The sequence below is a fragment of the Equus caballus genome, chromosome 22 (genome assembly GCF_041296265.1).
Source record: "Equus caballus isolate H_3958 breed thoroughbred chromosome 22, TB-T2T, whole genome shotgun sequence".
NCBI lineage: Eukaryota > Metazoa > Chordata > Mammalia > Perissodactyla > Equidae > Equus > Equus caballus.
The window spans coordinates 15,194,538-15,209,868 of NC_091705.1; the positions used below are offsets into that span (position 1 = coordinate 15,194,538).

The following is a 15,331-nucleotide window of genomic DNA, read 5'->3' on the forward strand; positions in this document are numbered from 1 at the left end:
TCTTATTCAGCAGGTCTGGGGTGGGGCCTGAGATTCTGCATCTCTAACAATCTCCCAGGCGAGGATGATGCTGCTGGTCCAGACCATACTTTGAGTAGCAGTGCCGTCAGCCACATGTTATTACCATATATGGGTCTTCTTATAATGTAAAGATCATGTCACACCTCTCCTACAACTTGAGTCGTGACCTTCCATCACCTCCCTAGAATCTCCAGGAGAGATTCCACAAGCATCTCAGCTTGGCACTCAAAGGAGGCCCCAGTCTTAGCCTGTTTCCAATTCCCAATAAAACGTATGCACTCCAGTCTTCTCACTAGACCCAACATTGCGGGGGGCCGACATTCATCTGCTTCTGAATCTCTCTTCATCTCCTAACTCCCATCTGCACAGCCTTCTCTCTTCTAGTACACTGTCCTCTATGGACATCACTGTAAGTGACCAGCAGGCCCTCTCTCTTCTGGGAACAATGCCTCATTTCCTTTCTGGAAATACTCTCTCCCTTTCCCACTCCAACCACAGAGCCTCCTATCCTAGCAGTTTCATGGCCTTAGGGATGATGATATTAGGCTAATCTAGGGACTTCTATGTATATACACGTGTCCTGTCAAAGCAACAAACCTGTACCCTCCTTGGGGGCTGGTATACTTTTTTTGCAAAGAGATTTCTTAAGTCTTATAAGAGAAAGTGACTTCAAGGGTCACTTGGTACAACTCCCTTCTTTTAGAAATGAGGATAAAAAGGCCCATAGAGTAAAAAATATTTGTCCAAGTTTAGAATTCATCAAAAAATAATTCTTGGATGAAGAGCTGAATAAAGGAAGGAAAAAAGGAAAAAATGGCATCTTCATTGAAAATGTCAATGAGGTGGACACATTAAGTAAATACTAGCATTCACTTTAGTGAAGTATATTCATGCTACCTGCTGGCTGATGTCTAGAGCTAAGGTCCTAAATGATCTGAGACATGTTTGTCATTTGGCGCACACGGTATTTAAGAAAATGAATATATTTGTCAACATTTTAACATCAGGAGATTTCATGTAAAAAATCTAGATGTCTAGTATTTTGCGGAAAAACACCACCAACAACAACCGTCTCGCAACCTCAGGTTCATGTTCTGAGAGCTGGAAAACTGGCTGGAAGTAAGTTGCTGCCGCCCCCCAGATGGTGGATGTACACTCCAATTCACTAAAGTCCACACCATCCCCTATTTTTCTTCATCTGGCACTTTGTCACTATTCACATCATCTCCCTGGCTCCTGTAGGCATCTGAGCTCACAACTCCTGGCCTAAAGGGACTACAGCTTTTGGTAATACAGAGATAAGTAATTTCAGAGTTCCAAGAGTGCCACCATGGATGAGACACGGAGTGCTGGATTCTGGGATAAACGGTCTTGCAAGAGCAGGATGAGAACCAAGGAATCAAGGAAGAAGGAGCAAGCGAGATGAAAGGTGGTCATGGGAGGCCCAAGGAGACAAGTGTCATCCACTCCACAGAGTCACTGATGCACACAGCCCTCCTAAAGCGGAGAGCTTGATGCTCCCTAAACCCAACCCAGCAATAAAACAAATGAACCACATTATGTTTGTTTGGCAAGAAGAAAACACCTAGGTGGGATGGGGCATGTAAAGCTTATGGATGCGCACCCGCACATCTGCCCTGATTCACAGCTCTGTCCTTAAGAAAGCTTTTCAGTGCCCATCACTGATTTGCTTCCCACAAATTCAGAATAGTTTAAAGAAAAAAACAAAACAAGAATATGCCATTTTCAGTCTTGGAAACATGAAAAAAAAATAATGCACACACATACACTATCCCAGACCTGAAGCTCAAAAAACTGAGAGGGCAATGTGGTGAAGAGCCTTCATCAAAGCACAGGTGAGCCTGGCAGCAGACCAGGGAGTTAATGGCAGCTCCTCAAGGCTTCTGCTAGAGAAGCAGGATAGAAATGCTCATTACTGAGCTTTTCTGCAGGGCAGTGGCTCTCAAACTTCAGAGTGCATCAGAATCACCTGGAGGGCTGGTTATAACACAGGGTCTGAGAATCTGCTGCTCGAGTAAGTTCCCAGGTACTGCTGGAGCTGCTGGTCTGGGGACCACACTCTGAGAAGCCCTGGCACATATAATACGATTAAAACTGCACTTTGAGAAACAGCATTTTAACAGAGGGGTGTTTAGAAACAAACTTATTTCTAGGGTCATAGAAACTAATTCATTTTAACTGTGCTTTTGTGTTCTTTGGTGAATTCCAATCAATGGCTAGCTGAGAGGAATGGATGGGTCTACAGCTCTACCTGTAGGCTGTAGTCAATCAACTGGAGAAAAACCTGCTTGAGTTCAAAATCCTCGTGCTTTTTGGAGTATTTTTATGCTAAATCAAAGGGACTCGAACTTCAGCCAGCAATAGAATCACTGGGGAGACTAGTTAAAACATTACTGGGCTCCACCTCCAGAACTTCAGAGTCATTAGGCTGGGGTAGGGCCCAAGAATTTGCATTTTAAGAAGCTCCCAGGTGAGGCCTCTGGTCTGCTCCCTTTGAGCAGCTCTGTGAACCAGTCAAGGGAAGGGAGGCTCTGCAGGGTGTTAGCAAAGCCAGTAGGAGGGAGTGACTAAATAGCCAACTTGATTTTTTTTTTCAACAAAACAAAGAATAAATCTCTTCTCCAATTGCAGGGAGCTTTCCATTCACCATACTTCAAGTTCAGCAAAGCGATTTTGACATTTAACCTAATTTACTCAAATACGATTTTATTACCTGTAATAAACTACCTGACTTTATCTTTTTTGTATACAGAAAGAACACAACATTTTTGTAATTTAATTTCTACAGTACTTATTCACGCACTTATTTGATGACTTGATTACAAAGCATAATTTATGGAGTTTGCCAAATATTTACAACCTGCATAAAGTATAATGAGCGGTCTGGAAATTGCCTAAACTCAATCCAAATCTTTGCATTTTGAACCTCATAATAACAGCTTATTTTTGTAATCAACGGAAAATTCAGCTTGGTATAAAATAACAGACTTATTTGTGGAGATTTTAAACGAGGGTTGCATTTTAGTCTTCTGTACAGTGACTCTGATTAAGCTGGCTGTGCAGCGCCAGCTGTAACTTAATGAAAGACATGTGAACTCCCTTCAACTCGCGGAGACAACTTCTCCCAAGCTGGTTGTGTTTTAAGAGAGAAAAAAATAAATGAGAGAAACTGAGTTGCTTTTCTAGCTAAAGAAAGTTTCATGATGCTTGGGATTATTTGTATGGGTTATGGTCAAACAGTGGGCAAAGAGATGAGAATGATCTAGAAAAATAAAAGAGCTTTATTGCAGTTTAGGAAAAAAAGGAAAATGCCTTCTTCATGGGGCTGCTTTCGTTCATCGGTGTTTTCAGCTGCATCACATACGAGACTCACCTATTACAAAAGGCACACCAGGTTCAAGGTAAAAGTCCCAGCAGTTTCTCAGCAGTTCTTTTGAACAAAGGGTTTTTTAAGGAGAGGAAATGAAAGCTAAGTTTTCTAAGTGGAACAGGACAGGAAGGATTTAGGTAAGCAGACTAGAATGATCTAAATTGGAAAGAGGCCAAGAGGGTTAAAACCTCCAGTCTTGTCATGGATTCTTAGCAATAGGCCCATTACATCCTGAAAAGTGACTCTAAAAATAACACATGGAATTCCAGACCTTTTTGACTGTCACTGAATCTCACTTTCTCAGTCGTCTTTTCTAAAGATCATTCTCCTCACTTTTCTTAGAGCTAAACTGTAAAACACTTGAAGTGTACAGCATTAAGCGTTATACACATTTATCACCCAGGTGAGAATTTATTGGTTCAGTCAACAAAAAGACCCCAATGAAATAGGTCTTTACTGAGCATTTACTAGACATTGGGCACTGACCATTCTCGGTGTTGGGGATATGGCAGTAAGCAGGACCTGGCCCTCATGTGGAGGGAGGAAGACAGTATGCGGTATGTAAATAGTGATCAGTGCTATGAAGAAAAATAAAGCAGGATAAGGAGTTAGGAAGTGCTAAGAGGTGGTGAGAGGGGGAGCTAAGGTAATATTCCAGCAGAGAATTGAGAAATTCAAGGGAGAAGCACTGCGTGTCACTGGGAAAAGCGTGGTCCAGGCAAAAGGAACAGCAAATGCAAAGTCCCAGAAGCTGGAAGGAAATACAGAGGAGGAAAGAGGGAGATGAAGGCAGCAAGGGGAAGGAAAGTGAGGCCTGCTTCTTGCAGGGCCTTGTGAGCCTTGGAGGGTTTTGAGCAGTGTAGGGATGCGATCTGAACTACATTTTAGAAACATCCCTCCAGCTGCTATTTTGAGAATAGACTAAAAGGGGCAAGGCCAAGGCAGAGAAGCAGTTAGGAGAGAAAGGATATTGGCCTGGATCAGCTGAGGTGATGATGGTGGTGAGAAGCACCCAGATTCTAGATTAAGAATGTTTGTTAATAGGCTGATGCAGGACATGCGAGCACGACGTTCATGGTCTCAGCAACTTCAAAGGACTATGGGTGAAGTGTGAAAAGTTTGGATTTGGACTTAAGTTTACCATAGCAATAGACGTTTATTTAGTAAGGGAGAAAATCATAAGGAACTGAGCTCAAATCTTATACATAGAGTGGCAAGGCAAGCCTATTTATTCTTTCAGTAGAGGGGGCAGCTGAAGAAATATAAGCTAGCTAGAAAGATGTCTTTTATACTGGTGTCATCTCTTATTGAAAAAAAGCACAATTCTATTTTCATAGTCATAGGTACTGGAAAATATTTTTTATTTATTTGAAACCTCAACTCTGAGAAACTCAGTTTTCAGGCAAAATTTTAATGACTCTTAAGAAACCCACTTGAAATAAGAAGAAAAAATATCTGAGAACACCTTTGGGAAGAGGAAGAACAAAGAATGCAAAAGAGCTTGCTCAAGGTCAGGAAAGGGTCCTCCATGTGAAAGGTGGTCCTCCATGGAGAGGACAGGAAGAGGAAAGTTGGCCCATTTGCCTGGATTAAATGTTTGATTAAGTGAGTTTTTCAGAATGGTCAGATTGCAAAGTGTTATAAGAGCCCAGGAATTAAGAAAAGAGTCAAGAATCTCATAGGATAGATACTCCTGAGCAAGTTCTATACTAGAGATCCTCTTAACTTACATCTCGTTGGTCAGACCAAGACTTGTTAGATGTTTATAAAACAACCAAAATACTCTGACCACCCAGGGAATGCTAAACTCCCACAGTTAATAAGCTATTTTCCAAAATATTGTACCCGTTTGTTCTCAACTTATATGCTAACCATGAGTTACCTATGTTTGTTTCCAACCCTGTTTATGTCTGTTGCAGTAAAAAATTACATGAACCCACGAAATACAGTTGTGGAAAGAAAGAGGGTGTTTGTTTCTCTAGTTGAGTACTTTGGAAAGATTTCTTTACAGGTAAGTTGGTAAGATTTTTTTCTAAAACTCTCAACTTTATTGTCTCAACAAGACAATGAAGGATTAGGGAAAGAAGTCATACAGTTGTAGGATTCTGTACTCCAACGGCCACGGAGCATCTTTAAAGTCTCAGCTCTACTTTAAAGTAATCAAACTGGATTCTGAGACAATGCATTATGGGTGGGGTATAAACAAAGAACAACATCAACCCCAACCAACAGATCCATACTTAATGAAAAGACTTTGGCCCTAACATTAAAAGATTGGCTAACAATTGAACTACATTTATGCGCTTCATGAGCATAGGTTTCAGAACATGGGTCTTAAACAGAGTGGAGCAAGACTGAAGCATTCAAACCATGGAAAACAAAAACGCTATGGGATTTACTGATTTGAGCCATCTTCCCAGGACTGTCCTTGCTCAGGGCGTGAGGTGGGGTGGGCAGCACCACAAGAGAAATCAGAAGGCCTGAGTTTCAGGCCAGAGGCTGGCCTGGCCTGCTGTGTAGTCTTAGGTGAGTTCTTGGCTTCATTCTCCTCATCTGAAAACGGAGGTGGTGGGAAGCCCTTTCTAAGTTCCAGTTCCAGTTCTAAAATTCTGTGACCTTGTGAGTAGCTAACGCACATCAGGACTCTCAATGAGAAAGGCAGCGCATGAAGCACTTTCCATGTAATAACCCATGTAATCCTCATGACAATCCTAAGAGAAGATACTTTGGTATTATTCCATTTTACAGATGAAGAAAATGAGGCACAGAGAGACAAGTTGTGTGTCTAAGTGTCTAAGTCACACAGCTGGCAAGTAGAAGAGCAAGGATTTGAGCCCAGGCAAGCTGTTCCCAAAGCCCAGATTCTTAAGCTCACACCATGTTCCCTGTAATGTGACGAGTTGACAAAAGCCAGGAAATGGGTATACAGAACTGTCTTTTTGCAAAATTTCAGGTGGCTAAATATCTATCTGACTAACAAGCCCTTTTCTTCATGGGGAGTCAGCATGCATTTCTAGGATTGAATGTTGCCATGACAAACAGCCACTTCAAAAGGCCTCTGTAGAAAATACGCAGGCGTGAACTACAAGTAGCAGAATCCTTGTCTGGGTCAGCAGGGTTCAAGAAACCATTCAAACTAGGCGATGATCTGAACAAAACACTAAAAGAACTTGAAGGTAGTGCAAAATCTGTTCTCCTAGAGCGAGGTGACCTGGAACAACAGCACAAAACCAACATGACCCCCACAAGGACAGAAAGGAAGGCTCTCATGTAACACAGAGCATCCATTCCTGGGTCCAAAGCCGTGAGGCCGGGAGCTTCTCAGATTTCACGGCACATATGAGTCACTGGGGGGGTCTTGTTAAAAATGAACATTGGAGGCTTTCTACTTTGGCCAAAATCTCTTTGATACTCAGCTGCCAGGGCAGTGGCCTGCTGGGTACGGTATTAAAAGATGGACCATAACCCAGTACTTTGATAACTTAGGAGAGCGGGGGAGCTCGAATATCTTAAACCAGCTAGACCTGCGCTGTGCATTGTGGTAGCCATTAGCCATATGTAGCTATTGAGCACTTGAAACAGCAGATTTTGAAGACTTAGTGTGAACAGAGGAATGTAAAATAAATCATTAATTTTATATTTACTTCATATTAAAATGACAATATTTTGGATATATTGAGTTAAATAAAATATTTTAGTGAAATTAATTTCACCTGTTTCTTTTTACTTCTTTATTTATTTTGGTGAGAAAGATTGGCCCTGAGCTACTATCTGTTGCCAATCTTCTTCTTTCTGCTTGAGGGAGATTGTCGCTGAGCTAACACCTGTGCCAATCTTCCTCTATTTTATGCAGGATGCTGCCACAGCGTGACTTGATGAGCGGTGCTAGGTCTGCACCTGGGATCCGAACCTGCAAACCCTGGACTGCTGAAGTGGAATGTGCGAACTTAACCACTACACCACCAGGCTGGCCCTTCTTTTTACTTTTTAACTGTGGCTGCTAGAAAAATTTAAATTACAGTCATGCATCATTTGATGATAGGGATCCATTCTAAGAAATGCATCGTTAAGCAATTCTGTCATTGGCTGAACATGATAGAGTGTACTTACACAAACCTAGATGTTATAGTATACTACACACCTAGGCTCTATGGTACTAATCTTATGAGACCACCATCACATATGCAATCCATCACTGACTGAAATGTCATTATACGGCGCAGGACCGTATATCTGTGGCTTGCGTTGTATTTCTACTGGGCACTGCTGATCTAGCCCCTTGCTACTCAGACTGTGGTTGTCAGACCAGCAGCATCCACATCAGCCGGCAACTTGTTAGGAAGGGAGAATTTTGTCCCCATATCAGACCTATTGAATCAGAATCTGCCTTTTAACAAAATCTCAGGTGATTCCTGTGCACATTCGAGTTTGAGAGAGCTGGGCTCATTTTTCCTACAACATATCACAGCAGGTATTTGGGCTGTTGGTGTACATGAGTGACATGCTAAAAGGGTATTGACCTTGCTGAATTTTCTACACCAACATTCTAGCAAGGCAATGGAAATTTTTTTTAAATTTTAAATTATTATACAATTTAAAAATATGTATCAAAATATTACACCTAAAAATGTACATGCATCACATATATACACAAGGGGGGAAACGGGGGGAGGTTGGTTTACTGAGGCTACCTTTGTTACTTCTGGATTTTCAGCCACCATGTACGTGAAACTGATGTTCACCAGATCTGTACCACTGCAGACACAAACTATCCGCCCTTCCAGATCATTTTCTGATTTTCCAACAGCTTCAAGAGCAGCCAGGATTTTGGGATCCTGCACAGAGGTATACAAATAGAAAAACATGTTAGATTACAGAGCATGGAGAAAATATGTTAAAAAGAAACCACATTTGACATAAAAAATAGACATAAGGCAAACATTTTCTATCTAAAATGCCCAGATAACTAGCACTATTCTAAAACTTGTAGAGGTAAAATCTGTAACACTACACATTACTTGAACTCATTTGGTAAAAAACATACTATAATAGTATTGATTTAGAAAACTAGGTGTGAAGGTCTTTCTTTCCATTTTCGGTTGTCGTTACTGGAGGACCTGGAATATGGCGACAGCCTGGAAAGGCTCTGACCTCGGCCTGCTTGTGTCCACAAAGATCGAAGGGGTCTCTCGCCAGAGAGCAGTCACTGAGGTTTCACACGAATAAGGACAGCATTGCCCCAGCCAGCAACCACAAGTTACCCAAAAATGAGATTAAGTCTTTCAAGTGGTCTGGTCACAAAGAGTGAGTATGTTCATCTCTAGAAGCCATGGCATCCTCATTTGGAATGAAGACTGTGTACATTCACCCTAATTAGCAAATAAAATAGTGTCTTTGTTCTCCAAAAGCACTCAGGAGGAAATGCCGACACAGTGACACAGACATTTTAAGTAACATAAAAGAGGATAGCTTTAAAAAACAAAAACAAAGTTTGGAACATAATTTTGTTTTGAACCTCTAAAAACCTGCAGGGCCATTACGGAAAAAGGAACAAACACTGTGCTAGAAAACTCTATTTAAAAAAACATCTTTTAAATTCCTAGCACTACTATGCAAACAGCTTCTTATTCAAACAAACCAATCACTGTGGAGAAGGCTGATTTATGGACTCTGACATTTTTTTTCTCTCAGAGGCAAACTGAGCCTTCGAGGCGAGCTGATGTCTGCGCGCACAGGTGCACCAATATGGAACTAGCCAAGCCATTTAAATCTCCACATCAGCCACAGACCAGAAATGACTCACTGTTGGCTGAAATAAGGCCAATAAGGTTTCAAATTAATTTCTGAGTTAAGGGAACTGTTTCTTTGATGCTGCTATACGCAATGGTCTTTGCTTTCAAAGCTCAATAACATTTCTAATATAACTAAACATAGAGCAATTCAAATCACCCAACAGTTATAGATGAGAAGATTTCTAAACTGTGTCTGTTCTTAATTCTCAGCGATGCTTTTGGGGCAATAACAGGTTAAACAGCATTCTAGAGACCATTTCCAATCTAAGTACATCTGAGTTTAGAAGAACAGCAAACACCAATTACAGGTACCTTTGGTGAGGCTCCCAACCGAACACTGTTGATGAGGGAACATTCTAGCACTTGTCCTTCCTGAAAAGAGAGAATACAACACAGCAGTGAGCCTAAATTCTGCCAGACCAATGGCACAGACAAGGCCTTAGCAAAGGTTTGTGATGATGAAGACAGTGCTGATGAGAGTAAGGTAGAAGAGGAAGAGAAAAACAAGTAACAACAATAATTTCCAACGAACAGAAATAGTCAAGACCCCAAACATTCCATTTCTAATATATATTTTTGAATGCAACTCTGAATGATCATTTATAAAATGCTGTCACTCTAACATAAACAAAATTGTTAATAATGTAGGTACATCATTAAATATATGTGTGTATATGAAATATTAAGTGGGAATAATGCTAACCTTTATATAATTCCAATTCTACTTTTCTCAAATTTGGCTCAAAGGTTCATTAAATATGCACAGTGTGCCATGCATCGCATTAGTCCCGGGGTTTAACAAGATGAAACACTCTTAATGTACCTTTCAGATTCCAGCTTGAATGTCTCTTCTTCTGGGAAACCTTCCTAACTCCCAAGATTAAAGCAGACCTGCCTGTTGAAAGCTGTTATAACAGCTTGACCTTCTCTTTCACAACACTCAATAACTAGTAATTTTTTTTCTCTTGGATGCCTGACTTTGCTCCTAGACTGGAATCACTGAGGGCTAGGATAATGTTCTAATCACCACTATATCCCCAATGCCCAGCACAAAATCTTCAATGAACGAATAAGCATAGGGTCTATACGCTCAAGAGGCACTCTGTCTACTCAGTGAGAAATAAAATGGTTTAAACCAGACAGCAGGAAGATCAACCTGCTGGGCCATACCTTGCCTTCACTTCTCCAGGTCAGAAAGAAGCCAAACTCATCCACTTTGAAGAGGCAGTTGGGTTCAAACACAAAAGATTCCTGTTAAAAAGAAATGTGTTGATCTGCATGACTCACACCATTTTGAATCTAATAAAAATGCAAATATCTTTTAGCATCTAAACAAGGGAAAATGAGAAATCACCCTTTCGCATCCTGAATCTAATGATCACATTTCTTATTATGGAATGTTTTCATTTGGAAAACACTCCATTCTGAAAACATTTTGAAAACTCTTTGCATTCATTTCTGTATTGAAAAACTGATCAATTTTATCCAGCATCTTCCTCTAGAATAGCTTTAAGAACAAAACAGGTGATGTCCTGAAGGTTACAGAGAAGAAACTTTCTCCAAGACCTTGGAAGAAGAGCTCCCAGAACGAAGCAGGACTCCAGGTTCCAGACAACTTGGTCTCCCTCCACACAAGAGGAATCACTCCCTGTATCTGACATAATGTCAAAAATCAGAAGATGATTTTTTGGAAAGTCAATGATTTTTTTTTTTGTCTACATAATTCCTCATTCAGATATTCACTCAGAAAGTGGCTGAGATTTTTGCCTTTATATTCAATCTCACTTGGTGTCCTGTAAACCAGGACTTGAGCAAGATTTTCAGCTACTCAAAGTGTAGTCCTTGGACCAGCAGCATCAACATCACCAGGGAACTTGACTGAATCGCAGAACCTAGGGACCCAGACCAGAGCGACTGAATCAGTCTCTCCAGGGTGGGGCCCAGAAATCTGTGTTCCAACAAGCCCTCCAGGTGATTCTGATGCACACTAAAGTTAGAAAACCACTGCCGTGGACTGTGACACCAGAAACTCTGTTGAAAACCACAGAATCAAAATTGGAATCAAGAAGGAATGTTAGCAGATGCAGGGGCCCCAGAGAAGTTATGTTGTACTTGCCAAAGTATTCCTAGTCTTTAGCAAGAAAGCATATTGTGCTTAAGAGTACCAGAAAAATTCTCTGTCAATGAAAGAAAAAGTGTGTTCAGGAAATGAACCCAGTTGACCTCTGCCCTCTGTTTGCATTACATCAAGACTTGGCACCCATGTGTAAACAAATCAGCGCATTCTTCTCATGATCTAAAGAACTTGTTCTAGATAATGACAATGCCAGCAATAGGGAAGCTGTCTGGCAAACATGAATCAGAGCAGTGACTTAAAACAGACCAAGAGTAATTATAGGATTAAGATTTTAAGGGTAGTTCAGACTGTTAGTTTTACCCTTCAAAATGTTATCTTTCTAAATTCCAGGGAAGAAGCAACATTCATCAAGGTAAATTCAATGTCAAGATACTGGGCCACCATAATGTGCCTGAATTTAGAGTTCTGGGGGCCCTGAACAAGGCCAGCCTTGTTCACCTTGTTTGGGTAATTTTCTGACAGATGAAGAATTAACATACATATTTCAGTTCTATACCTGGCAGGTGCAGGGGACTGCAGAAACAACAATGAATAAGACAAAGGAACGACCATGGTATGCCTATGCCTTTGGAACCAAAGCCCAGTTCTGCCATTTATTTATTATTTACCTTCTCAAAAGACTCTTTCTAAGTCTCAGGATCCTTATCTAATGAATGGAAATATTTACACCTGCCTTTCATCAGGCTTATTGTGGGAATTAAATGAGATAGTAACTTAGCACACAGTTATAATTCAGCAAGTGGTAGCTACTGTCAATAACGTATGGGTCAAATTTCTATTTGTGATAGCAAAATACTAACAATATGAAATTGCCAATATGTGTTTTTTGTTTTTTTTTATTTTTAGAGAAGAATTCGCCCTGAGCTAACATCTGTTGCCAATCTTCCTCTTGTTTGTTTCTTTTTTTCTCTCCCCAAAGCCCCAGTACATGGTTGTGGATCCTAGTTGTAAGTCCTTCTAGTTCTTTGTCAGCCACTGCCACAGCATGGCAACTGATAGACGGGTGGTGTGGTTCCACAAAGGGGAAACAAACCTGGGCCGCCAAAGCGGTGAGAGTGCCGAACTTTAACCACTAGATCAGCAGGGCTGGCTCATGTGTTGTTTTCTGATCCACAAAAATGGCACTTTGGGATGATTCAATTTTTTAGAAAAGGCTTCATTCACCCAGAAGTTGACACTTCAGATATGTCTTAAAGAATTAGTAGAAATTACCCAGGTAAAGCAGCATGCCAGGCAGGGGGAGCAGCATTTGTAAAGACATGAAGGCTTGACCTGTCACTGGGGACCTCTGAGGGGTTGGTGTTCTCGGACCATCTCAACAAAGTGGCAGGGGACGAGACTTGACGCACAAATAAGGCTAGATCAGAAGGCTGTTGTACACCACATAAAAGGTATTAAACTTGACCCAAAAGGCCAAGGGAGTCATATTGTTACTGACTGAGAAATGAGAATTATCAACTAGTTAAACTATGAGAATTAACACATTGCAGAATATTTCCCAAGCAATATTCTAATGGTAATGAATTCTGGTGCACAGTGTTCAAAAGTATGTCCTAAAATGGTATTTATAGAGTAGACGCACAATGAATCAGCTACCATCATTATTTTATTTATGTGTACCCTATCCAATTCCAAATAAGGATTTGAGATGACCCATGAAATATACACGATAAATAAGACTGGTTTTCCAACTTATTTTAAGGTTGAACTTTCAGTTCCTTGGCCTCCTTAACTGCAATAATTTTTTTTTCTTTCTTCCCCTCTCAGCTACCCATTTACCTCCAGAACGAATCACCACCACCTTGAAATTTCGATTCACAACATCCCATTCTTGGGATTTTCCAAGATCCATTTCATCTGATCCTTCTAGCTTCTAGCTCTACAGTCTTTACTGTCCTATATTAATTTGACTTCTATGCAACTTCCTAATTATTAACTTTGCCAATCTCTCACTATCCATCAGCTTTTCCTCTTTTTACTGCCATCCTTATCTAGTTTATTTCCATGGTCCTATATTACAATCACTCTTTCACAGACACCCTCAAATCCCATGTATCATTTATCTGTTTTCTTGACCAAAAAGAAGTAAGTCTACCCTATCCATATTTTACCACTGAACTAAATCACAAAACTGGATTATATAGCTTTAGTTTAAATTCAAGATTACAAGCTTCAAACAGATAGTCAACAATGACTTTGAAATTCATCATTCTTTCTTAAAAGGTTCCCCACTCTTTGAAAGGACTATTCCATTGTTTCTTCTCACACTCCTTTACTCCTAGCCAATTACTGTGCTTCACCAATTAAAGGAAATTCATCAGATGAGCACCTCTCTCCTTCTTCCCTCCTAATAAAACATGCTTTCTCCAACAAAGGTCAATCCCCCCACTTCTGCTACAGATTCAATCTTCTTCCAGTTCCATCCTCTTTCACCTACACAAAGATATCAATCAGTCTTTTGTTTATCACCACCCAATACCCATCGGGGGTTTCTTTTCTCTACTAGATCATTCCCATCAGCACAGAAATATGTTCCAGTTGCTCCCACTTTGTCCTTCATTTACTACTTCATGTCTCTGATCCCCTTCGGGCATAATGTCTTAAAAAATGTGTCTGTATTCACTGTCTCCACTACCTCTCTTCCACACCATTTTTGATCAATTCCATCTGCCTTCCTTTCCTATCACTCTCTAAAATGTCTCTGGCCAGGTTCACCATGACTTTCACGCTGCCAAAAGCAGCACACACATTCTTCTTCTTATCTGATTTGATCTCTGAGTGGTTGATTATACTCTCCTTCTTGAAACACTCTCCAATCTTGACATCCTGCTTAGGTTCCATTCCTTTCATCTCTTTTCTTTCTGAACCCAACTTCTACATGTTCCCCAGGACTTGGTTTTTGGAATTCTCATTTCCACTATGTTCCTAGATCTCCTTTAACCCCATGGCTTTAATATCATCTATTTCTTGATGACTCCCAAATTTAAAACAGCGGCCAAGTCCTCTCTGAGTTCCAAATTCAGATCTCTCTCTACTTGACATCTCTACTCAGATGTTCAAAATTAACATGTCCATAACTGAATTCTTTATTCCCTAACCCCCTCTCTCCAAGCCTAGCCATCACAAGACTTTCTTAGTTCACTAAACGTCACTAGTATCAACCCATTTATTGAAATGAAGAGTCATCCTTGACTTTCCTTCATCCTTTCCTTTCATTTCCATTAAGAAGTCCACTTCCACAGCATTTTTCACATATATCCATTTTACTCCATCCATTTTACCACCACCTTGGTCCCAGTCATCATCACCTCTCCCATGGATTGATCTTCCCACTTCTACTCTTTCTTTCCACAGCAGCCAGATTGATTATTTTAAACTTTTAAGCAGCTCATTAAAAGCATCCAATGGATTCTCATAATATTTATGATAAAGTCCCAACTCCTTACCATGTCTTAAAGGTTCTGCATAACTGGATCCTAGAGACCTTATCTCAATAAGCCACTTTATTTTCCTTCTTGTTCACTACAACCATCAGAACTCTTTTCCCTGAACTTCTCTAGCTCTTTCTAGCCTGAGGGCCTTTGCAGTTGCAGTCTCTCCTGCCCAGAAGTCTTTCTACTGCCCTTAGCATTAACTGGTGCCTTGTTTTAATTATCCCCTCTCTAGAGGAGCTTTCTACGACTTCCTTAATAGCTCTCTCATTTTATTCTCTATTACAGTATCCTGATTACTTCCTTGCTTACACTGAACACAGTGCAATTATTTCATATTTTTGTTTATTGATTTATTGCCTAGCCCCCACAGCAGAGTATAACCTCCTTGAGGGCAGAGTCCTTGAAACTTTCTTGTTCACATTTGTATTTCAAGCACCTAGCACATCAGAGGCACACTGAAACTAAATTCAGGCACTAAAAAATGAAATGAATGATTTTTTCCCAAAGAAAATATCTTGCAGCAGGCCAATATAGAAAACATGAAAAATAAGAAGTT

The 15,331-nt window shown here is 40.5% G+C and overlaps 1 protein-coding gene across 17 annotated transcripts in view; it reads right to left on the reverse strand.

Annotated features, from left to right (window-relative positions):
- Positions 1-15,331, reverse strand: part of PLCB4 (phospholipase C beta 4) — a 389,234-nt gene that overhangs the window by 116,919 nt on the left and 256,984 nt on the right. For all 17 annotated transcript variants that reach the window (XM_070247466.1, XM_023626126.2, XM_070247461.1 and 14 more), the window contains 3 exons: positions 10,375-10,455; positions 9,517-9,576; positions 8,104-8,247 (listed from right to left, as the gene is read on the reverse strand). In XM_070247466.1, coding sequence (XP_070103567.1) covers positions 8,104-8,247; positions 9,517-9,576; positions 10,375-10,455 — 285 coding nt within the window. The remainder of the gene's footprint in view (positions 1-8,103; positions 8,248-9,516; positions 9,577-10,374; positions 10,456-15,331) is intronic.